The 25,348-nt window shown below is 35.6% G+C and overlaps 1 protein-coding gene and 1 long non-coding RNA gene across 3 annotated transcripts in view; one reads left to right on the top strand and one right to left on the bottom strand.

Moving 5' to 3' along the window:
- Positions 1-25,348, bottom strand: part of NDST3 (N-deacetylase and N-sulfotransferase 3) — a 177,098-nt gene that overhangs the window by 18,610 nt on the left and 133,140 nt on the right. The window contains exons 8-12 of one of the 2 annotated variants that reach the window (XM_041757650.1): positions 17,709-17,891; positions 14,680-14,776; positions 8,890-9,013; positions 4,118-4,292; positions 739-909 (exon numbers count right to left, since the gene is read on the bottom strand). In XM_041757650.1, coding sequence (XP_041613584.1) covers positions 739-909; positions 4,118-4,292; positions 8,890-9,013; positions 14,680-14,776; positions 17,709-17,891 — 750 coding nt within the window. The remainder of the gene's footprint in view (positions 1-738; positions 910-4,117; positions 4,293-8,889; positions 9,014-14,679; positions 14,777-17,708; positions 17,892-25,348) is intronic. The other variant, XM_041757652.1, reaches the window with a different exon arrangement.
- Positions 1-25,348, top strand: part of LOC121492417 — a 160,969-nt gene that overhangs the window by 38,851 nt on the left and 96,770 nt on the right. The window lies entirely within an intron of this gene.

Genomic DNA, 25,348 nt, shown 5'->3' with positions numbered 1-25,348 from the left:
CTCATACCTCGCATCTCGCATGCCCAATATTTCTGTTTAGCTTAGACCAGCATTGTTCACTAGAATATGTTGTGACTATGGGCATGTTCTATAGTTGTGTCTAATAGGTACCTATTGAGCATTTAAAATGTGCTAATGTGATTAGAAACTGAATTTTTAATTTTATGTAATTTTAATACAAATTTAAATAGCCAGATGTGGCAGCAGCTATCATGCTGGACAGCATAGTTCTAGACACACAGGCATGCGACACATCTGATGTGACTGGATTGCTTCATGCAATCCAATGTAGGTGCTGAGTTTGTAATCTAGGTTGGTGCCTGGCAAAAGAGAGAAGCAAGGAAGGCAAGAAAAACATAGGGATTATGGAAAATTCTGCAAGGTGTTTCAAAGGGAAATAATGACAATTAAGCAAAACAGTATTTGTCTTGTTTAAGAGTTTCTCAAGCTTTATTGGCAGAATAAGAATCCGGGATATGAAGCTTTTGAGGTTTTTTACAATCAGGATGGACATGCACTAGAAAATACAGCAGGGAGAATTATTCTGAGATACTTTTAGAAAGAAAATTAAACAGTTTGCTTACCTCTGCCTAACTAGTATTCTTTGCCGTAGTCTTATTTACAACTACAGAGTAAAAGCTAGTAATGTTTTAATGAGTAAAAATTTCCTCTATCCTAGAGGCAAAGTCATCAACTTAATGAGATTGTAACATGATGTAAATTCTTATTGCTCAATACCTGAAAGGGAGGGAAATAAACAAGCCATCTCTCGATGTGGCTGGCATACCACCCTGGGACCAAACATCTCTTCTGCAAGGCTCTGAGCTCGGAGGGTGCACGGGGCCCAGCTGAGATCACTTCATAGAAGCTAAACTTCAGAGCTGCGGGGTCTTCATGAGATCGCTGATGCTATGATGAAAAGGTGGATAATTAAACTAGCTTGAACCATAGGCATGAATAATTAAAAACCAATCTCTGTGACAAGTCTCGAAGCTAAAGGAAGGAGCAACTCGCTGCTGGAGAGTTATTTGTTTTTCAATTAATAAAGGATGAAAATGTTTGCTTGGAGCATCAGGATTTAAAGTTATGACACTGATGAAGGTATCTTTTTTGAGAGCTTATTTGGGAGAGGCTGAATTCTTATTGATAGACTTCCTTAGCCAACTTTACTGAGTTTTTTCCTTAATGTATATGTTTATCCAGGAAGCAAACTTTTGAAAGTTGCATTAATGCCCCCTTTGCAGCCCATAAGCAAACCATGTTTACATCCATTGAAAATCCATAATACACAAATACTCTGCTAGTTCTGCCACAGTTTCGCTCTCTATCTAGTAATGCAGTTTTAGATTAGAAAAGCCCAACTGTCTACTTTAAATGGAGAAACTACTGAAAACTCTGACATGTACATTATCTCAAATCCACAGCTTTTATCATACACTACCTAGCATCCAAAAGCCAAGATTATTTTACCTAATGGTAACCTTCCTTTGTGATGAATCAGAATCATTTATTGTACAGAAGTGCAGAAAGCAGCAATCCAAATAGGAAAGTGTTTCATAATGGCTCAGGCTGAGGCCCATGGGTTTGAGGAAATCACCTTTTCCCTAAATTGACCAATAAATATTCAGGCTTAGTGGTAGGTTTGTGGATGTTTATCACATCTAGTTGAATAGCAAATTTGCTGCAATTGAGATTCAAATTACTATACTACAACCACCACTAGATTTTGTTAAAGCCTGCATTTTGCCACTATAAAGTGATTTATTTGTAATATTTAGGACATTTTGTTAGCTTACAGCCTTGAAACCTGCTTTTATGGTAAATTCTCAATTTTTTCAGGGGCTAAGCAGTTGCCAAGTTCCAATTTTCTTTTCTCTTTGAGTCAATTAAGGCTTATTCCTCTTTTCTCCAGATACCTAGTGGAAAAGGTAAAAGGCACAAAATCTAATCAGTCAATTTGCAATTTGCTGTATACTATGATTTAAAAGATGTCTGTAGGAATTTGGCATCAATGCTTAGTGTAGAGTTGTGGATTTCAGTTTTCCACCATGTCTCACTTCTTGTTAGGCAGATTATTATCAATATGCCTATCTAAGATCCCATCTGCTTTATTATGACCTTTTCCCACTCTGTCCCAGGCATAAAACCTTTCCTGACAATCTGTTCCTCCTTTTTGAATCTGGAAAAACTACTTTTGTTAAATAACAAAAGGGCCTGGTGCTGAGAAACTTTATTCTTTTATATCCTAGATTGTCATCAGTTATTGTTTTGAAATCCTATCTGTGGGAGTGGAACATACTACTTTTGTCTGGAAGATCAGAGCTATGTGCATGCACTTTATGCAGTGTTATTTCCAACCCTGGTGCAAAGTTTCAGATAAGGAATTTGTGGTTTTGTTTTTGGTTATTACCTTTGTCATTATGTGGTATCCTTCTTTGTCTCTTGATACTATCTTTTCTTTTTAAGTCTATTTTGTCTGATATAAGAAGCATTCCTACCCTGGCTTTCTTTTTGCATGTTAAACGCTTTTCTATCCCTTTGCTTTCAATCTGTATGTGTCTTTAGGTCTGAAGTGAATCTCTTGGCAGGCAGCATGTAGCCAGGTCTTGCTTTTTTATCCATCCAGCCACCCAATGTCTTTTGATTAGAGCATTTGGTCCATTTACATTTAAAGTAATTATTGATAGTTATGTACTTATTGACATTTTGTTACTTGTTTTGCATTTTTATAGTTCTTCTCTGTTCCTTTCTTTTCTTGCTGTCTTCCTTTGTGGTTTGATGGCTTTCTTTCTTGTTATACTTGGATTCCTTTCTCTATTTTTTGCATATCTGTTATATGCAAAAAATAGGGTTTTTGATTTGTGGTTATCATTATGTTCATAGGTAACATCTTATGTGGATAGCAGTCTGTGTTAAGTTGATGGTCACTTAGGTTTGAGCCCATCTTAAAAACATTAAATTTTTATTTCCCCCATCATGTTTTATGCATATAAGACTCTACATTCCTTTATTTTGTGAATACCTTGACTAATTTTTGTAGGTATAATTGACTTTACTGCTTTTGTGCTTTAACCTCTATACTGGTTTTATGAGTGATTAACCTACTACTTTTATTATATGTTTGCATTTACCTATCAGTTTTTTTCATTTCATAGTTTTCTTGTTCTTGATTGTGGCCTTTTATTTCTATTGAAAGAATTCCCTTTAATGTTTCTTGTCAGGCTGATTTAATGGTGATGAACTCCTTTAACTTCTGCTTGTCTGGGAAACTATCCCTCCTTCTATTCCATTCTGAATGATAACCTTGCTGGGTAGAGCATTCTTGGTTGTAAGTTTTTTCCTTTCAGTACTTTGAATGTATCATGCTAGTCTCTTCTGGCCTGCAAAGTTTCTTTTTCTTTTTTTTTAAAAACGGTTTTATTTATTCATGAGAGACACAGAGAGAGAGGCAGAGACACAGGCAGAGGGAGAAGCAAGTTCCCTGCAAGGAGCCCAATGTGGGACTCGATCCCGAATTTCAGGATCATGCCCTGAGCTGAAGGCAGACACTCAACCACTCAGCCACCCAGGTGTCCCTGGCCTGCAAGGTTTCTGCTGAAAAATCAGCTGATTGATTTATGGTGTTTCCCCTCTATGTAACTGTTTTCTTCTCTCTTGCTACTTTAAAAATTCTTTCTTTATCACTACTTTTTGCCATCTTAATTATTATGTATCTTTTTAGAAGCAATGCTAGCCTAATAAGAGTTAAGGGGTTTTTGAATATAGCATTTCACATTTATCTCAACTTTATAGTTTCCAAGGAAGAAGGATCCTTAGTCTATTTTTCAGTCTATTTTTTCAAAATATAGATGTGTAGAAGCACAGATATACATACAAGTACATACTATTTTGTTATATTTTCATTTTATTAATATATTTTAATAAATTAATGCAAAATTAATAAAAAATGAAGGAGAAAGTTTTCCCAGAAATAAAACTCTATCCACCTTTATTCGGATGTAAAACTAGCAAATATTCTGTTTTATTGAGACCTGAGGTGGTTGCTTTTGCTGCAAACCATCCTCCATTCTTCATACTCCCTTTCTTACCTGTTAGATTCTGTCTGTATTTTTCTTACCTGATACCAGGAATATGCTCGATCTGAGGGGTCGATGAGGATGGTGATGATCTTGGCTTTGGGGACCAGAGAAGCTGCTCTTTTAGGAGCTTCCTCTGAGTGGAAGTAATTGGCACTCTTTTCAAACAGAAAGTCAGTGGTGACATTAGATGGGACTGGGAAGAAATCCATATACCTAGAAAAGGAATATTTCTCAAAATAAGACTGGTTTATACTCATACTCTGATGACTGTATATGTCAAAGGTATCCCACAAATTCACTTGTTTCCTAAAGTAAAGCCTTTTTCTATAAGGCATCTGTTCTATATAGTTAGCAAGGGCAAAGTATACAGGACATTAATAATGTATTTTGAGAATGCTTCTCTAAATACATTTTCTTTTTGTTTTGCTTACTATCAGGAAGAATGGTATGGGAAATAGCAAAAATATAGACACAGAATGATTGAATTGGAACAATAATCAACCTAACTCTATAAAATGTATCTAAATGCAGAAATATTTTAAAGAGGAAAATATGAGTGCTCAGTCAGAAGGAACTTTTGATAAAAACAGATGATATGTTCAGTTCAAATATATTTTAAAAGGACTTAGACAAAATTTTTTTTACTTTATCCACAAGTAAAATAAATTCCTTCCCACTAATGTGTAATTCTGCAGTTGCATTCAACTATAAAATGCTAAAGGGCAGGACACATTTGGTGTAAATATTGCCTATTTGCTTAACTTTTTTTTTTTTCCATTTAGAGCCATTTATAGTCTTTAGAATATTCATAAAAGTTTAAAAGGTATGTACATATTTCCAAATATAAAATCCTATCAAATTTGCCAAGGTCATGTCCTATATCTTTAAGTGGGATGAGAATGTAATTCACCAGCAGAGTGAACACAGGAATACCTGAAGCCTTAAGCACAGAAATGTAGGACTTAATAGCTTTTTTATAATGTCCCATCTGTACAAAAGCTGTCAAATATAAACTAATTCAGTATGTGACAATATATATTTCTGAGGCATTAAGGGAAACATTTTAAAGGACAAAAGAGTCCTTTTAGAGAGTACATGCAAATTTAACTTCTAGGGTTTCTCACATTCATAATGACTTCTTCATTCTCCACTCCCACCCTCTTCAATTTATAAGCCACCATAACTTTGGGCTACCATAACATGGTAGTTCAATAATTATTGAACAAGAGAATCATTAATATTTAAGTGATGACTTCTTTATGCAGTATGTTGTTTTCTTTTAGTCATCCTGGTAGGATTCCAGTTGTTAATGTATTGCAAAGTTGGCTAGTAAAACAAAGTAATGTCTTAAAACTCAGGATAATAGAGAAATCCTTTTATGTTTTCTGGAATTTGCCTTGGTAATATGTCATTCTGACATCCTTTTAGGAGGAAACAGATATAAAAATTTCTGGAAAGTTTGATCTGCTATCTGTTCTGGTGTATATTCTGTTTATGGAAAGTGCCAAATTTTAAGGTATTTCTTAATTTAGATGCTCACCGTAGTTCCAGGGATGCTAACGTTATCCCAGATGTCTAGTGGTATCTTGTTTGGTCTAACTGGTCTTGGCCTCGCTTATTCTGAGAAAGGCTCCAACAGCCACAAAAGAAGGGCAGAAGGTACTGAATTCTGATAACTTTTAGTTTCTAAAAATGGTCCCACATTCCCAGAAGTCCTCTTTATACCTGGAATAGTTTAGACCTTAAAAACTTCCTCAAGCAGTTCTAGATCTTGGACCTATACCGTGTTGATTTTGCCAGGTGCCAGAGGCTCATGAAAAAAGCAAGGTCCAGTTCATCTTTGCCTTTATGCCCATATTTTTCTAGTATAGTGGCTGGCAGTTAGAGGCGCTTGAAAAATGTTTGATGAATAAGCAGGTAGATAAGAATTCAGCTCCATATTTTCAGGTAGAAATAGGTATATACTTGGAGAATATGAATTAAAATTATCATAAGAATTGGTGGGTGAACTAGAGTGGTTTAACAATTTGAGGGTTAACTTCTGGCACTGTTGGGAATGCAAACTGGTGGAGCCACTCTGGAGAACAGTTGGGAGGTTTCTCAAAAAGTTAAAAATAGAACTACCCTACAATCCAGCAACTGTACTACTAGGTATTTACCCAAAGGATACAAAAAAATACTGATTTGAAGGGGAACATGTACCCCAATGTTTACAGCAGCATTATCAACAATAGCCAAACTATGGAGAGCCCAAATGTCCACTGACTGATGAATGGATAAAGAAGGTATGGCATACTGTTTTATATATATCTATAGATTTATATGTATAGATATCTATATAGATCTACAGATATATATTGTCATTTGCAATTTATATATATGTTTGTGTGTGTGTATATATATATATATATAGTCATTTGCAATGAAGTGAATGGAGCTAGAGTATATTATGCTAAGTGAAATAAGTCAGAGAAAGACAAATACCACGATTTCACTCATATGTGGAATTTAAGAAACCAGATGAACATATGGGAAGGGGGAAAAGAAAAAAAGAAATAGAAAAACAAGCCATAACTGACTCTTAACTTTAGAGAACAACCTGAGGGTTGAAGGAGGGAAGTGGGTGGGGGATGGCCTACCTAGATGGATGATGGGTATTAAGGAGGGCACTTGTTATGATGAGCACTGGATGTTGTACGTAAGTGATGAATCACTGAATTCTACTCTAGAAACCAATACTGTACTCACTGTATGCTAACTAACAAAATTTAAATTAAAATAAAACAATTTGGGGGTTAAAAGTGAATGCCTGCCTCATTTAAGCTTCGCTACTTTCGTAGTACCTCAGCATTTTAACTGAAAGATACTACACATTTATTTTTTTACTTAGGTTGCCCATGAGTATTTCTAAGTGATTTTTACTCAAAGCCAGATTAAGATGTTTAGAAATTCTAAGTGCTAACATGATTTTATGGCTCTCCAGGTACTAGTCCAACCCTCCACTTCATCCCCATGTAATTATAAAAAATAATACCAAACCATAAAATATAACACTTAACTGTATGCATAAATCAAACATTTCTCTTGATCTCCTGATTGCAAATCTTGGCTGTTTTTATCAAAAGTGGTTTTTCATTTTCATTTGCCCTACTTTGCTCATGCCTCAGCTTGTGTTTTGGCTGCCTTTCAGTCAAGGCAGCCTTGATTTTCCACAAATCCATGGATCTAGATTAACTAACTGTGCCTGGGTTAATTCTGTAAACCACCTTGGCATACTGAAACATGTCGTCTTCAACTCTATGGCTCTTTGGTCCCAGAGGGACTGCTAAGGTGCTTCACAGAGAGACAGGGCCAGCCTGAGGACTGTAGATACATCTGGTGTCCTTGAGAACAAAACTATAGCTATTGATAATAGATTGAAATTTGCAGTTACTATTTGTTATTTGTATCTCTTATAAACATATAATTTGTCAATAAAAAGTGTTTGCAATTGAGATGTCTTTAGTGAGTTATAATTAAAATCTTTAGTTGCTCTTTAGCTTTCTACTTATTTGTCATCGCTTTGTAAACTTCTTAAGGGACTTTTCATTCCTGTTATAGTGCCTATGTCCATTACTGACTTATGAACAACTTTTTTGATTATTCTTACAAATATTCTTAAGTCCTAGGAAGTCCAAGTATTACATTCCTCTCCACTTTTAAAACAGTTTTTAATCACTCCCTTTAGTCCTAATGTTAACCTAGTTTTATTCTACTGTATACAGGCATATATATTTGAGTCACTGGTCAAATAGCAGCTGAAGTAGTTGGTGCTTTCTTGATTATCACAGTTCTTATTTAGCACCACACAATTAATCAATATCAAGCCCTGTACTAAAGAATTGGAAGTGATGTATATTACAATTAGAATATATGTAAATCTTAGAGGCTGCTCGAATTATATTCATTTCTTTTCTTTCCATCTGGGCCATATACAAGCAACTCTTGAGGGGTTTGATACTTGTAAAATTGAGATCATTCAATGTGACAACAGAAGTTAATATACAACAACTCTTTATGCTAAAATAACTGCAAAATATTTACGTATGTGCTTTAGAATTATTTTAATAATTTCACTTTTATACCACTTTCTGCCTAGAATTTATACTTTAACAGTAAAATGTACAGATATATTTTATGATTAACATGTTCCTTTGCAACATCTATTCCTACTATGTTACTGTATTTTGTATGTATTTGACATTTTAACTTTTGATTTTAATTTAACTCTTTTCCTTAGATGGTTGATATAGTTATAATTTCAATTCAAAGACCAAAAATTAAATTTTGTATATTGCTAATAGCTTTGTTTATAGTTCTCATTATTCATGAAATATATACACATTTCTAGTTCTATTTACTTATTTACCTTTACACCAAAGCAAAATGGAAAATTATTACGTGGACTGTAGCATCACCTTAATGCAAAGAGCGCAAGAAGAAAAAGCTATGGAAGTATTTTCTTAAGAGTAGAGAGGAATGAAATTCCTGGATGTTTTGGTATTTCTCTGACTTTATGTCTGTAATTATTGTCAAAGATAATTCATGCAAATTGAAATTACATGTGGGCCTCTTGAAGTGATAAGTCCCTTAAACTGAGAAAAATTTCTTATGAATAATTTCTGTGCTTCATTTTATTCGATCCATTTCCAAGGCATAGAGGATAACTTTTATTTGTGGCTACAAACTTATATATTTATAAATATTAGCACTAATTTTATACTGTGCACAGTACATATACTTTTAGATTTATACTAATAACCCATCTTACCAATCAATCCCCCTGTGGTAGTTATTTCTATTAAAGAACTGTACCTCCTCAAAGGTTTTTGGGCTGGGGGAGTTACTAAAGATGGAAGGATGCATAACCAGGAACAAATACAAAGCAGTGGTTCCTGAAAAGACAATAGAGGTTTAGAAATTAATGAAATGAAAACACAGTTTCCTACTAATTAGCATTTCAAAGTCATTAATAAACTAAGTATTGTAATGACTCAAACAGATCCATATTAGTACTCCTTGACTTAAACTGAATAGATAGCATTTGAAAAGAAGCAAATTCTAAAAACTGGAAGTAAGTCTGATGTGAGGAAAAGAGGTCCATTGGGGGGACTGTCTGACTCCATCTCAATCACTGATTTGGTCTGTGACATTGGCTTTTAGCTTCTCTTTGTCTTGGCTTTCTTAGAAAATCAACTGCCTTCCTTATTTCATAGGATTTCTTTGAGGATGAAAGACATACTGTGCCTGAAGATATTTTGATATCGATAAGGCATTATATAAATAACAGATTTATTTATTTATTTATTTGTTTGTTTGTTTGTTTATTTATTATTATTATTATTTTTAAAGATTTTATTTATTCTTGAGAGAGAGAAAGAGAGAGAGGGAGAGAAAGAGGCAGAGACACAGGCAGAGGGAGAAGCAGGCTCCATGCAGGGAGCCTGATGTGGGACTTGATCCCAGGATGCCAGGATCACACCCGGGGCTGAAAGCAGGAGCTTTAACTGCTGAGCCACCCAGGCATCCCAAAATATCATTATTTAATATATTATACCACCAAAACCAGTACTTGGGTTCTCCTATAAGTTCTTCCTGAGGCTTATGAAAGCTTATTAAATTTGAAACAGAATTTAAACTTTCAACAAGTTTAATTTTGAATGTACCTTTTTAAAAAAATATTTATTTGAGAGAGAGAAAGAGAGACAGAACATAAGTGGAGAGAAGGATCAGAGGAGGAGGGAGAAGCAGATTCCACACTGAGCAGAGAGCCCCATGTGGGCTCGATCCTAGGATCCTGAGATCATGACTTGAGCCAAAGGGAGATGCTTAACTGAGTCATCCAGGCACCCCCCGACAGAGCCACCCAGATGCCCCTAAATTTAATGTACTTATTTATAAAAAGTGATGTAAAAAATCAGCTTTTTTGAAAAGTTCCTTTCTTAGTTATATAACTTATAAAATCTGCAGTTTTGGAAAGAGAATGGCATATCACATGTGTCCATGTAGATTTGTGACTATTAGGGATCAAGGGTGTGATTGTTTTTCAAAATGAGCAATGTTATAGACAGTAAAATTAGTTTTTTAGAGCCTAAATTATAAGCTAAAGGGTATAGCTTAGATTACACAAGAAAAAGTAAGGCAATCTTAATTCAGTTTGCCTAAAATTTAATCAGGTGCTTGTAAATGTAACTGTGTTTATAAAATCATAATATAAAAATATTTCTGGCCCATGTATTCAGTATTCCTAAGATTCTAGTTTCCACTTCTCTGCTCTAATGTGATTTACATTATTATACAACCTGATGGAGCGGGACCTGTTAATTATATTACAGGTCAATAGCTAACAATGGTCTTCAGACACAGCCTTATAATATTTTTCTCACTTGGAGAAATCACTATTCTAATTTTGCTTAGTAATAATGTCATGTTGCCATCTGTATTGAGTTTTGAAAATTCTTACCTCTCTGACAAGCCTTATTTAATATTGTATTTAAATTTAACATATCAACACAACAGAAAAGTTGTTAAAATAACTCTGTCAATAACAAAATTGTCTAAAACAGTGAATCAAAAGAGGCAGTGTTCCTAGATTAAAATATTACCCAAACAATGAGCATTTTCTCAATAAACATGGGTAACTATAGGGAGTAAAACATAGTAATCTACAGTATACAAAATAATGTTCACAGTGTGACCTAAAAACAGTGGTTCTCACACCTTAATATGCTTTAGATTAACTTAGAGGGTTTGTTAAAACAGGGAACTGAGCCCTAATCCAGAGTTTGTTTGTTTGTTTCTTTTCTTTCTTTCTTTCTTTTTTTTAAAATTTATTTATGATAGTCACAGAGAGAGAGAGAGAGAGAGAGAGAGAGAGAGAGAGGGGCAGAGACACAGGCAGAGAGAAGCAGGCTCCATGCACCAGGAGCCCGATGTGGGATTCGATCCCGCGTCTCCAGGATCGCGCCCTGGGCCAAAGGCAGGCGCTAATCCGCTGCGCCACCCAGGGATCCCCTAATCCAGAGTTTCTGATTCAGTATACTTTGAGAATCATGACTTAAAAGAAATGTAGAACAAAGTCTAAAACTTACTGAGGGAAAAATGTTCCATACTTGAAATTCAGCATAGAATAAAACTTTCTTGAGCATGGTCTTTAGAGTCAGGTAAATTCTAGGATCAGGATTTTACTTCTAACTCTTATCAATTATGTGATCGTGAACAAAAATATCTAACCTGAGGCTTAGTTTTCTTACTTGTGAAGTGGGGGTAACGTACTTAACTATCAGTGGTTCAGAAGGTCAAGCGAGATAACCCATGTGAAAATACCCAACTACCTTCATATCTCAATAAGGTATTTATTTATTTATGTATTTATTTATTTATTTATTTGAGAATGAGAGAGTGTGCTGCACGTGCATGGGAGGGGGGCTTTGGGAGAGAGAGGGAATCTTAAGCAGGTTCTACACTCAGCATAGAGCCCACTGTGGAGCTCAATCCCAGAATCCTGAGATAATGACCTGAGCTGAAATCAAGGGTCAGATGACCCTTAATGAGGATGCCTAGGTGGCTCAGCAATTGAGTGTTTGCCTTCAGCTCAGGGCGTGATCCCAGAGTCTTGGGATTGGGTCCCACATCGGGCTCCCTACTTGGAGCCTTCTTCTCCCTCTGCCTATATCTCTGCCTCTCTCTCTCTCTCTCTCTCTCTCTCTCATGAATAAATAAATGAAATCTTCAAATAAAAGAAATATGACCCTTAATGGACTGAGCCACCCAGGCACCCAAATATTTTTTTAAAAATAACAACTTTTATGAGATGAAATTCAGTAATGCATTAAAAAATTGAAAAGAATAAAAATCTTTGGGTAGGAAGTATGACATTATAATGTGAAAAAAGAAAACAGATTAATTCCTTTCTTAGATCAACTGGAAACATTCTTTTCTGAATTTTATTTTTAAGAATTGTATTAAATCATGTTGTTTGCTTTTAATAGCATGACCAGAATCAATAAGACAAACTAAAAAAATAGATATCTAATTGTTCACATAGTCAGTAAAAGGCATAATATAATTTATCAGTGGCCAAAAATTTTTAGATGTGGTTTCTGAACTCTGTCTTTACCTTAACATATTCTTGGGTTTGAATAAACTGTCCTGTGTGTGTATGTCTGTATTTGAATGTGTATAATGTGTATATATGTATAAAACAATCATTTAATCAGAGACACATATATTCAAATAACCATCCATAAAGTTTCAGTTTTATTTTTTGTCAGTTTCAACACTAAAAATATTTGAATACACAGGAGACTATACACATGTGCAAATTATTCAGAAAAATGCTTTTGATAAAACTAAAGTTAAAATGAAGCTATTTAATTTTTATGGAACTGATGAGATGTTTCTCCATTTAAAAAATCAATTTCAGCATAATACCTTCCAGTTCCATCCACGTCGAAGCAAATGGTGGGTATTTGTCGTTTCTAATGGCTGGAGGGTATTATGCTGAGTGAAATAAGTCAATTGGAGAAGGACAAACATTATATGGTTTCATTCATTTGGGGAATATAAAAAATAGTGAAAGGAAATAAAGGGGAAAGGAGAAAAAATGAGTGGGAAATATCAGGGAGGGAGACAGAACATGAGAGGCTCTGAACTCTGGGAAACGAACTAGGAGTGGTGGAAGGGGAGGTGGGCAGGGGGTGGGGGTGACTGGGTGACAGGCACTGAGGGAGGCACTTGATGGGATGAGCACTGGGTGTTATTCTATATGTTGGCAAATTGAACACCAATAAAAATAAATTTATAAAAAATAAAAAAAATCAATTCCATAAAATATTGATGTGCATAGTAACATGGGCCAATCTTAAGTGAAAGAAGTCAAACATGAAAGATTGTACATTCTATGCTTCAATTTATATGAAATTCTAGAAAAGGCAAAACTATAGTAGCAAAAGTTGTAGTGTCCTGTGACTGAGGATGGGTTGGGGCATTGACTGCAAAGGGATGTGGCTGGAGAAACTCCTTGGGGAGATAGAAGTGTCTTTTTTTGTTTGTTTGTTTATGAGACAGAAGGGTCAGTGTTGTGTTATACAACTGTGCACAATAATTAAAGTTCATCAAAATTTGCATTTAAATTGGCAAAGTTTATTGCATGTAAATTACCACTACAGAACTGGAAAAAAATTTAGTTTCTATAAAAAAGAGAAAAACTTTTCTTCCAAAGGTAACTATTATATACAATTCTAACTAAACATTTAGAAACCCAACTGAGTTTAAGACGGCAAGTAATGGTTCTGCCATCTAACCATGATTTTGAAATGTCTGCACATCTAGTACGAAACAAGAGGAAGCACTTCCTGCGGGGCTTTCTGAAGTGAATTTGATATGCCAAGGTTCAGAGAGATGTGATCAGTAATGACAAGTGGGAATTTGCTGAAGAGACTTTAGTTTAAATGTTTTTCTAGTTGTATCTTGACTTTAAATAGATAAGGACAAATGAAATAAATAAGGATGTGAACATTTTTTTTATCATATTTATTATTGTTTTCAAATTGATATTGGCAAATGGGACCAAGAGAAAATGAATAGGCTAAACTCTATGGATACATTACATAAAATCTTCCTCAGTTATTTTAGACAAATGAAATAAATAAGGATGTGAAATTTTTTTATCATATTTATTATTGTTTTCAAATTGATATTGGCAAATGGGACCAAGAGGTAATGAATAGGCTAAACTCTTTGGGTACATTACATAAAATCTTCCTCAGTTATTTTAAACAAATGAGGAGATGGAAGGTATTCCCCTTAGAAAGGCATATGGTTGAAATGGCTGTTTTCTGTGAAGCAAGAATCCAAGAGCCCCTAATAATTTATCATGCAGGATACAGCATGGATGTCTGGCATTTTAAAGTTTCCACTGGGCTTCATTTTTATACCGATTCTTAAACGAGAAGTTAATGGGGAAAAAATTGCATGTCAATTTAAGAAAAGGTGCAAAAGATTTCTCCTGGGTGTGAATAAATACCTTTGTTAGCGCATAGTTTTGTTTATGTCTGGAATTTTGCTTGTCAAACATCCTTTAGATTTTTAGAAAACAGTCATCTCTGCAAGAAATAGTTTAGAAATAAACTATATCAGGAAGAGGCTGTTTTTCTGGAAGGGACTGATTATAAAGAGTTATAGATAGTTATAGTGTCTATCTTGATTTTTGATGAAATCCTATTAGTCACTTTCTCAATATGTGATTCATCTTGATTTTAGAAATGTTAACAACACCACCTTTTAATTCAGGTCTTTGGAAAAAATTAACATTTGCTGCCAAATTGACTACTAGATATTTAAACCATGTGACATTTATTTTCATCTTTTTCACTTTAAAAAATTCCTTGACAAGCATTCAAGTACATTATCAAGCTAAACAAAGTTTATGTCAGAGAATAAAATGTGTTATTCATTCATCAGTATTTATAGGAATTTTGAAAACTCATTGTGACAAGAACTCACTTCTAGTCATCGGAAGTTTTATACTGTTTGATTAATCATAACAAAAAGCTCTCACCAGTTTTCTGGGGTCCTATTACCAAGAATTTTGGTAAGCGATCACAAGTTTTTTCCTTAGACCAAATGTCTCTGTGGCGTTTGTCATCACAAGGATTCTAAATGGGAAAAGAATATAGAGATGTAATTTTTGTGCATGTCTGTTGTGTGATAGAGTTTTTCAACTTAAAAAAAAAAGACTTATTTATGTTAGATAGAGAAAGAAAAGGTGAGCAAGGGGAGGGGCGGAGGGAGAAGGAGAGGGAGAGAAAGAATCTCAAGCAGACTGCTGAGCATGGAGCCTAATGTGGGGTTTGATCTCATGACCCTGAGATCATCACCTGAGCCAGAATCAAGAGTCAGAGCTGCAATCCAGATTCATGACTGAACCACCTAGGTGCCCTGAATTTTTCAACTTCTGTACTTAAAAAGATATTCCAGGACACAAAGCCATGTGGCTTCTTTTAAATGAAGGCCTTGAAATGGCATCATGGAAGCTTTCAAGTAACTCTCTTTTCCAGCCTAAATTCTCTTTCCAGCCTGAGTGTCTACTGTGGGGTTGGAGGAGAGAAGACATTTCCACTATGGCTAAACAGCTTTATAGCACTGAAGATTTAGTATTTTTTCTGCTTTTGGCAGTTCTACATCTTAATTGTGTGTGTATGTATGTATGTATGTTTTAAAATAGTGAGTTCCAGTATAGTTTTGGGCAGAGACTGTGCTTCCTGTGAATCTAAAAGAAGGTACACTCTCAGCATTCAATAAGTAACTGAAATATAAGGTATAAGATTTTTATTCTCAATAACTTTGAACTATCTTGCTGTGCTTAAGGAGGTACACATCTGGCCATAATAATACTATTTAAAGAGATAGCAGATTCCTTTCAGCTGCCTTTAGAGGTCAGTAAATGTAAATGTAAAACTATAACTTTATGGACAATGATGCTAAAAAGCACTAAATGTTAGCAAAAGGCTAAAACAAAGGTGAATTACTATCTTAAGGATCTGCTTTTGGTGTATCGTACATGAATCAAAACCACTATGCAAGCTGTATCTAGAACATCCTTAATTTCAACTGCAAAGTGCACATTATGTGAAGAATTGAAGTACCCTTTAATACTATTTCAGATACAACAATCAGGACAATCAGGACAGTACTCTACTTCTATTCAATTAATATTATAGATGTGTGTAGTTAAATCACCTGCTTATTTAAAATAAGCAGCAGATATTAAAACTAAAGTGAGAGTGTTCTTTTTGGCTGCTATTCTGGAAAGAAAGAGTTGTTTCAAACCTAACACCTGAAATAATAATGATTTCAGTTTAAAAATAAAGTGTTGGGGCAGTGGGGTGTCTCAGTCAGTTAAGCGCCTGCCTTTAGCTCAGGTCATGATCCTAGAGTCCTGTGATCCAATCCCATGTCTGGCTCCCTGCTCAGCAGAGTCTGCTTGTCTCTTTCCCTCTGTCTCTGCGCACCCCACCCCCCCCAACTTGTGCTTGCCCTTTCTCTCTCTCAAATAAATAGAATCTTTAAAAAAAATAAGGTGTTAAATCAGTAGGAAAATTGCATGTCTTCCAGTGGCTAACATTTGGTGATATTTTGTAGTGGTTAAGAAAAAAAGATGTGTGTTATAGCAACTGCAAAGTAATATGTAATGATAATTTCACAACCACTGACTTTCACATTCTAAAATGTGTACTTATGTTTTTTCTTGGAGTTATCTGTTTGTGGTCAGGCTGTAGTTAGCTCATGTTCAAAACTGAATGAATTGAGTATACAGTTCAGAGCTTACTGCAACTTCAATCTGTGAAATTTACTCAGTTCTACTTCTGATGACTGTTATTACCATCAGCCCTGTTAGTAACTCTCTAGTAGCTCAGTAACTCTCATTTAGAACAGTGATTAAGAGCACAGCCTCTGGAACCAGATGGCCTAGAACTGATTCCTACTCTGTCATACAGTAGCTGTGTGAACTTGCATAAGTGTCTTAGCATTTCCAAGCCTCAGTTTCTTCATCTGTAAAATGGGGGATAATAATTATACCTACCACACAGGATAGTTGTAAGGATTAAATGAGTTAACATGTAAAGACACACAATAAGCAATACATAATTATTTGCTAAGATTATCACCTTCCTCAGATCATGGAGTAAGCTTTAAGTTCAAAGTATGTTTCTGCAACTCTAGGACACATGTGAATGTATGCTTTGAAATCTGGGTTATGTGTAGAACAGTTTAAATATGCCATGTTTATGTGATATTTTTTCTTAGGAAGCTCAGTAATTTTGCCACTAAACCCTTTCCCCTGTCCAAAGTAATTCCCAACTAATACTTTAGAGAGCTGCCCATATTCTGCAGCTGCTGGTGGACCCCATGGTTCAGAAAGCAAATGTCAGTTCTGATCTCTTTTCACCTATCCCTCTGATGACATTTAGTCATTAAAGGTATAAGGATGTGCTGTAGGTGGACTGGCTGGCTACTTGCCTCGCACACAACCTATTTACCATTCTTCTAACTCTTTTTAGCCTACTGCAATCTGCAAATTGACCCCTCACTCCTTATTGAAAGCATTACAGCCACTGAACCCCTCATCGAGCTTTCAGAATTTCATAATTTATTTATTTATTTATTTTTAAATTTTTATTTATTTATGATAGTCACAGAGAGAGAGAGAGAGAGAGAGAGAGAGAGAGAGGCAGAGACACAGGCAGATGGAGAAGCAGGCTCCATGCACTGGGAGCCCGACGTGGGATTCAATCCCGGGTCTCCAGGATCGCGCCCTGGGCCAAAGGCAGGTGCTAAACCGCTGCGCCACCCAGGGTTCCCAGAATTTCATAATTTATAATGGGTATAGGAACAGAGAATTTGGCCCATTATGAAGCAATAATATAAGATTGCAGTTCAAGAAGTAGTTTTTCAAATCTACTAACATTTCCAAAATGTATTTTCTTCCCCTGGATACCTTCACTTTTCAGATTTTGATTACCTCATAGAACTCCAAGATATATTTATGGGATTAATTAATTATACCAATTATTGAACCAATATTACCTGCCAGAGAGGGTCTTTTTGATCAGGAAAGAGCTCAAAATACTTGTGAGCCAGCTGTGCTGGAGGCAGAGTCTGAAGTCGCAAGTTGGTCCAGGTCTGCACGAAGTTGGCCAGATTAACAAATGTATACAGCCCCAGGCGGTCATTCCCATAGTTGGACAAATGCGTCATAAAAATGCTGATCTGAAAAAGGAAAATGGACTTCAGTGTACATACAAGTTATTTTAACCCTAGGGGACAGTACAATCATAGCAATGCTTGTTTTTCTTCAGAGGTCCTTGCACAGGGTTTCAATTCATGATGTGTTTCTGAATTGTGGACATATTCCAGGTACTCTCATTATTTCAATACATATTAGAGGATGTGTTATTAGTAAGATTTGATGAACATTTTTTTCTGATATTTTAATATAATACATAAAAAACAATATATCCATGTTGGTGCAATTAGTTTGATGCTGAATAGCATTCTAGATGCTCACACATAATGACTTCATGATATGTGAACTATTCATAATTTGTGGCAGCAGAATCTCAGGAGATTGGCATTTGATAATTTCAAACTACTTAATTTGGCTTATAATGTAGTACTACAAGTTAAAGAACATAAATAATCAATGTATCACCACTGTTAGCAATAATTGAATATCCTCTGATTTATATTTATTAGAGGCCATAATGACAGAAGGACTGTCATTATGGCAGGATGACATATGGCCTTAGTGACATTATGGCACTAAGGACTGAACTTTTGCTAAAATATTAACTATTTTCAATCAATAACATTTCCATGTGTCTATTTTCTCAAACCCATTTCCATAGTTCCTGGGTCTATTATTTCCAATATCAGATACCTCTTTTAAGACAAGATTTCAGTGTTTAGCTAGATAAAATTAACTCTTCCTATGGAAGCAGCTGACCTAGATTGAATTCATGCATTGAAAAAAAACCACACAGCATTTTCTTTATAATAAAATAAATTTAAATTCTGTAGGTTTGATTAAATTGGTCTGGAATGTAGAATGGACTTTTTAGAAGCTACTGTTTCCAGTGAATGCAAGTAGTTTCTGTTGGTGAAGTGTTGACAAACGGAAATAATTCTGCATGAGATTTTCAATGGCAAAGAAATCATTGTCGCATTTATGCTGCTATAAAAAAGATCATAAAAATAATTCATGTGATAATAGTACTTTCCAAAAATATATAATATCATGCGAATGAATAGTAATAATAGTTATAATCATCATAATAATGAATATAATAGGTTCATTCATTAGAGACTGAAAAAATATTCAAGGAAATTTATTGAGGTAAAGTAGCAGAGATGAGAGAATGGTTATATTAAGATTTGATACAATGAATGAGAAAAAAATCTAATTACATCTATGAATAAGAGGAAACAGTGATATCCTTTATTCTATAGAATAAGTCCTGTTGGCTTTAAATGAAAAGCTTCGGCTGTGATCAAGAATATTTAATTGTATTTTTATTCACTCTGCCTGGAGCACATATTAAATCTTAGAACTTTCACAAACAAAATAGTTTGAGGGTGACTTTAAATAGCTACCAGTGGACTGATGGAGTCATGGAATTGATAAATAAGACTTTTACCATACTGGGTATTTCTGAAAAATGAGACTTCTTAAATTTAACCTTCTGGTTATTTTTATAGTAACTTCAATTCTGTGACTTTGATTTCTCTTCCTTTTTTCCTCCAAAATTTATCATAATGTCACCTACTGAGAGACTTAAGACAATCACGTTATATCTGGAAGTTCTTTTCTAATGTCTGTTAGAAGCAGTCTTTCATCATTCATTTTATATGCCACATTTTTCAATGTAGCTCAACAAGAAAAGCCGAATGATACTTCAAATTGCTTATTAAATGAAAACATTTTAATACAATGTAATATGTGTATAAATTAATCCACTTAGACACTAGTTCATATTTCTTGCTTTATTTATGAGAGATTTATCAATACTTCTCTGTGTCTATTTCACTTGACTAGCATCTGCATTGGGCATGAAATGGGAAATGTGGAGATACTGTGTGACTCAGTGATACTAATACATTTGAACTAAATTTGAATTTACTTTTTAACCCAGGAAACATTTTACTCTGTGACATTTAGAGCAGAGTGTCACTGTTTTACCCGTATGAGTATAGAAAGTAAAAAATGCTACTCTGTCTGCTAAAGACAGAGGTAATCCAGAATGAATTATGAACTAGTTAATGACATTGATTTTGCTGAAAGTTAACCTGATTGTCAAGAATTACAGTAATACTTATAAGGTGTTGAACTTAATCCCATAAAGAAAAGCTACTTAGCTGCCAGCTGTGGAACTTTGCTCAGGTTTTTTTTTTTTTTTAAGATTTTTTTATTTATTCACGAGACACAGAGAGAGAGAGAGAGAGGCAGAGACATAGGCAGAGGGAGAAGCAGGCTCCATGCAGGGAGCTTGACGTGGGACTTGATCCCGCGTCTCCAGGATCACACCCTGGGTGGATGGTGGCGCCAAACCGCAGAGCCACCAGGGCTGCCCTCCTCAGGTTTTTAACTCTATTTTTGTATATCTACTTTAACATAATGCAAAGTGCACCATAAGCAAAAGGACTGTTTCAAAGTGACAGTTTTAGGGATCCCTGGGTGGCTCAGTGGTTTAGCACCTGCCTTTGGCCCGGGACATGGTCCTGGAGTCCGGGGATCGATCCCGCATTGGACTCCCTGCGTGGAGCCTGCTTCTCCCTCTGCTTGTGTCTCTGCCTCTCTCTCTCTCTCTCTCTCTGTCCCTCATGAATGAATAAAAAAAAATCTTAAAAAACAAACAAACAAAAACAAAGTGATGGTTTTGTACTGCGTGTTACCTTATGACATTTGCAGATTTTGGACTCAAGCCTGGGATTTGTTTTTTTCTTCTAAGAAATTCAAGGCCATAAAGGGAATATAATTAGTTAGGACATAAAATAATTTCTTTTTAAACTTTGCATGTATATGTGTGTGTGCATGTGTATGAATCACCATATTCTCTCTACACATAGAATATGCTATATCTCTTGCTAAACATGTATCCTCTCCAAGTTTTCTTTATTAATTTTTAGTTAGGAAGATATGCACAACAACAGGACTAATGAGAACAGACATGTAATGACAATGTTTTGGTAAAATAATTAGCTTGTTTTCCAGACAGTATTTCTTTCTTGCTCCTGTTCTGACCTATGACAACTGTAATGTCACTTTTATTTCTTGGCAACGGTTCTGCTGAAATAGAGAGAAACAAGGAGCCTTGAAAGGGTTACCAGTTCAGGGAAAATAGATACTAGTTTTTCCCTAGAGAGGATGACTTTATAATTTTAAGAGTGCTTTAGAACTAAGGATTTGTTTGTTTGCCTTTTTAAAAAGGATAAATTTATCAACATAAATGATTATATATGTAGAATCCAATGAGAAAGAAAATATCAAAGAAGTTACAATTGCATTTTATTCAAGAGTTTTTGCTTACATGCATACCAGAAGTAATTAGTTGTTACCAAAAGGACTAATTAGCTGCTTAAAATTCAAATCACTGGAAACTCTGCCAAAGGTATAAATTTTATCTAACAGTTGAAAACAATTTTTTCTAGCCTGATAGACACAGACATGTATAGCAATATACTCACTGTGATTATTTTCTATAAGAGGCAAAAGCTAAATGCCAAATATCGTATACACTGGTATTTATGGGAGAGGAAACAGATATCATTTGTAAAATGTGGCTAAAAGAAGGATGTGGGAAGCTGTATCAACACTTTCTAGCCTCAACCATGTGAATCTAGTAAGTTCCAGGTATTGGAGATGAATGAATTGCTACCAAGAAGAATAAAGACCAAAATATGGGTCCTGGTGCAAAAGCTTTTGACAATGCAGTAATCTGTTTCTTTTGAGAAGGTCAAGGGGAGGGTAGAGGAAATAGGGGTATAAAAAAGTATGTTACTTATAATATTTATTATAAACTATGCCATGTATGACCAAACCCACAAACATTTTTCCTATCCTGCCACATGCTCTGCCTGGTTCTAAGTATGCAAATGTAAATATGATGCTCATTCTTGTAAGCATTGTTTGCGGAAAAATTCAGAATTCAAAAGGCACACGAGAATTTACCATGAAAAAAGTCGGCCTCCCACTTCTATTCTTCAGCCAAGCAGTTTTGTTTTGGTATCCTTGCAGGTGACCAAAGATTCAAAAACCTAAAAACATATGTAACAGATCTCCTAGGAAGTTTCTAAAAGTTCAGATCACCAGCCCTTACACTCAGTGATTCTGATTTGTTAGGTCCAGAAGGTGCCCTGGTACCTGCATTTTAGGAAATCATCCCAGTTGTCTTGATGCAGTTACTGTTAAAATACAATTTGAGGAAAACTGGCCAGACCCATTGCTTATTCTCATAGAAAAGATCCATTAACCAAAAGCCATTGACTTTTCTGTTCTGACTGGTTCTTTTGCATACATTTAAAAACAAACATGTGCTGTTAAGTCCATAAATATGTTTCCATGTCCCAGTCTTAGAGCTATCCCTAGCACAAAGGACAATTTGGTAAAATGCCCTTGGCCGTGCCTTTTGAGGACTTCTGTACCAGTAACATATGTATGTTAAATGCACACATCTACATGCTAAAAGAAAAGATCTGGCCCATATAGACATGTGCAGTTGGTTCCTAATTCCTCTTCAATCTCATGTTTATTATTATTATTATTATTATTATTATTATTTTTAACCAAAGCAAAATTCTCCATTTCTACATGTACCCCTCAGATGCATATTATAACTTCTCCACTTAAAAGACTGCCTTGCATATTCATTTTTACTTTATTTCATGGCACTTAAAAGGTTGTGTGGTTAGGGCACCTGGGTGGCTCAGTGGTTGAATGTCTGCCTTTGGCTCAGGTCATGATCCTGGGGTCCTGGGATCGAGTCACAGGTTGGGCTCCCCACAGGGAGTCTGTTTCTCCGTCTGCCAATGTCTCTGCCTCTCTCTCTGTGTGTCTCTCATGAATAAAAAAATAAAATCTTTAAAAAAATAAAAGGTTGTGTGGCAGAGGACAAACATATTGTAATTATTTGGGGGAAAAATAAGGAAAACAATTTTTATGGGGTAATGGGCAAACTCTGGAAATTTCATTTTTATTATTATGAAAAATGTATAAGTCTCACCACTGTTGGGATTGTAGTCTACTCCATAAGCACATCTCTTTCTGGAAAATAATTTTAAAAATTTTTGATTAGAAGGCTATTCTAATGATGCTTTAGAACCTCCTATTATAGAATTTCCCAATTTGAACCCTTAGGAGTTCCTCACTCCCTTCTGAATTAAATAAAATTCAGGATATCATCCTTAGTGATGACATGGTCCCAGGTTACCTTTTCAATCCTTTCTTGTTTCCTTATTCTGTTCTTAGGGCACCAGGTAGCTTGCCTTGCTTATTGCTGCCGGGTGTTTCTTGGTCTTGCCTACTTCCATGGCTTTGTTTATGCAGCTTCTTCCCTCTGCACTTTTTTAAAAAAATGTTTTATTTATTTATTTATGAGAGACACAGAGAGAGAGGCAGAGACACAGGCAGAGGGAGAAGCAGGCTCCATTCAGGGAGCCCAACGTGGGCCTTGATCCCAGGACTTTAGGATCATGCCCTGAGCCAAAGGCAGACGCTCAACCACTGAGCCACCCAGGCATCCCTGAACTTTTCTATCTCAATTCTATATATCCAGCCTTATATCTACCTTTCCAGACCTTTCTAGGCAAATTCAGTCTTATAACAATTTGAGTTTCAGAGTACTACCGTTAGTTCTTTCCAACATTTTCTTACTCTGGCTTATTATGCTTTAAAAAAAATAATTGGTTTATTTGTATCTAGATTGTTAAATTCCTAAGGACTGACACAGGGCCTTTTCAACTTTATTCTTGGAACTGCCTGTGATTTTTATGTAGCATGTTCCTTGAGTGGGCACACTGATCATCTCATTTGTAAAGTTGGGAAAATCTAGGGTTAGTTATTTTTTCAGTGCCATTCCTTCTGGTAATTCCATAGTACCATTCAAATTGTGGGCCTCCTTAATGCCTGATTCTTGTCTCTTCTAACTTTATCCCCATTTACCTATATTCCTTTCCCTGTACTCTGCCGAGGTTTAACTTACTCTACCACTCTCTTGCTTCTGTTTCCTGTAAAACTTCCTTTGTAAATAAACTACATCTTTTAGGTCTTTGACTTTGGCCTGCACAGTGGTTAAGACAAACCATAAGAGACTCTTAGCTATAGGAAACAAACTAAGGGTTCCTGGAGGGTAGGGGGTGGGGGGATGGGGTAACTAGGTGACCAGCATTAAGGAAGGCACTTTGAAGGAATGACTACTGGGTGTTGTATGCAACTGATGAATCACTAAATTCTACCTCCGAAACTAAAGATAAACTATATGTTAACTAAATTGAATTTAAATAAAAAATGGGTAGGAAATATCAGAAAGGGAGACAGAACATGGAAGACTCTTAACTCTGGGAAACGAATTAGGGGTGGTGGAAGGGGAGGAGGGCGGGTGGTGGGGGTGACTGGGTGGCGGACACTGAGGGGGGCACCTGACGGGATGACCACTGGGTGTTATTCTGTATGTTGACAAATTGAACACCAATAAAAAATAAATTTATTATTAAAAATAAATAAATAAAAAATAAACATAAAAATAAATTAAAATACCTAATTTTTATTTTTTAAAAAGTGGGTTGTCACCTCCTGGCTCTTTGTTTTTAGTAAGTCACTTAAACTCTCAGTACTTTCATTTACTCACCTAAGAGGGGGAAAAAAAGGTATAAAATAGTAATTACCTCACACTGTTGTTGTGATAAAGTGCTACCGCTTCACAGTGCAGTGTAAGGTCACGTCATTGGGCATTTGATTCCTCCAGACTCAGGTAAAACAGGTGTACTCGTTTCAACCACAGAGCCAGGGAAGGGGCGTCAGCAGGGAGGGCTCAAGTGCTTCAAGCTGCCCCTCTCTCCCTGACGTCCGTGGCCTGGAGAACCTTCACAGGATGTTCAATCGGTAGTGAGTTTTGAGTCCTCAGGGATGCGTGCTGGGCCCAGTGGGGCAGTGATCACCTGGGCCCCTTCTGCTGTGAGCAGACACCCAGGCCTGGTCTAGAAGTGTTTGTTAGCTGGCCCCCGCCAGGGGAAGCACAGTTCTCTGCCTCACCTCGGGTGACCTCTTAGAAAGCTCTGATTCTAAACCTTAACTCTGAAGAGTCCATTTGAATTTGGTATCTTTTTTTTTTTTAAATAAAAAAACCTAGCTAAAACATATATAAAAAAAAAGTTTGTTTTGGTAAAACAAAATATTTATGTAACTACTTGACACTTAGTAATTGTTTAAAAATTATAGCTATTTATTGATATATTATTATTTTGGAGAAACATCATTTCTCATTTATAGCTTCCTTTGAGCAGTTCGTCAACCTTATCTATACCTCTAGGATCTTAATTCTCTCATTTTTTCTCTGTATCAGATCACTTCCTCTAGCAGGTAAGATTCTATGGTCAACAATTTGAACTCCTTTCCTACTATCACATTCAGATTTCTCAGATCATCCTTTTGCTTTCAGTATTCTACAAATCTG

This window comes from Vulpes lagopus, chromosome 6 (assembly GCF_018345385.1).
Source record: "Vulpes lagopus strain Blue_001 chromosome 6, ASM1834538v1, whole genome shotgun sequence".
Lineage (NCBI taxonomy): Eukaryota > Metazoa > Chordata > Mammalia > Carnivora > Canidae > Vulpes > Vulpes lagopus.
The sequence above is the reverse complement of the archived record's forward strand: the minus strand, read 5'-3'. Positions and strand labels throughout refer to the sequence as shown.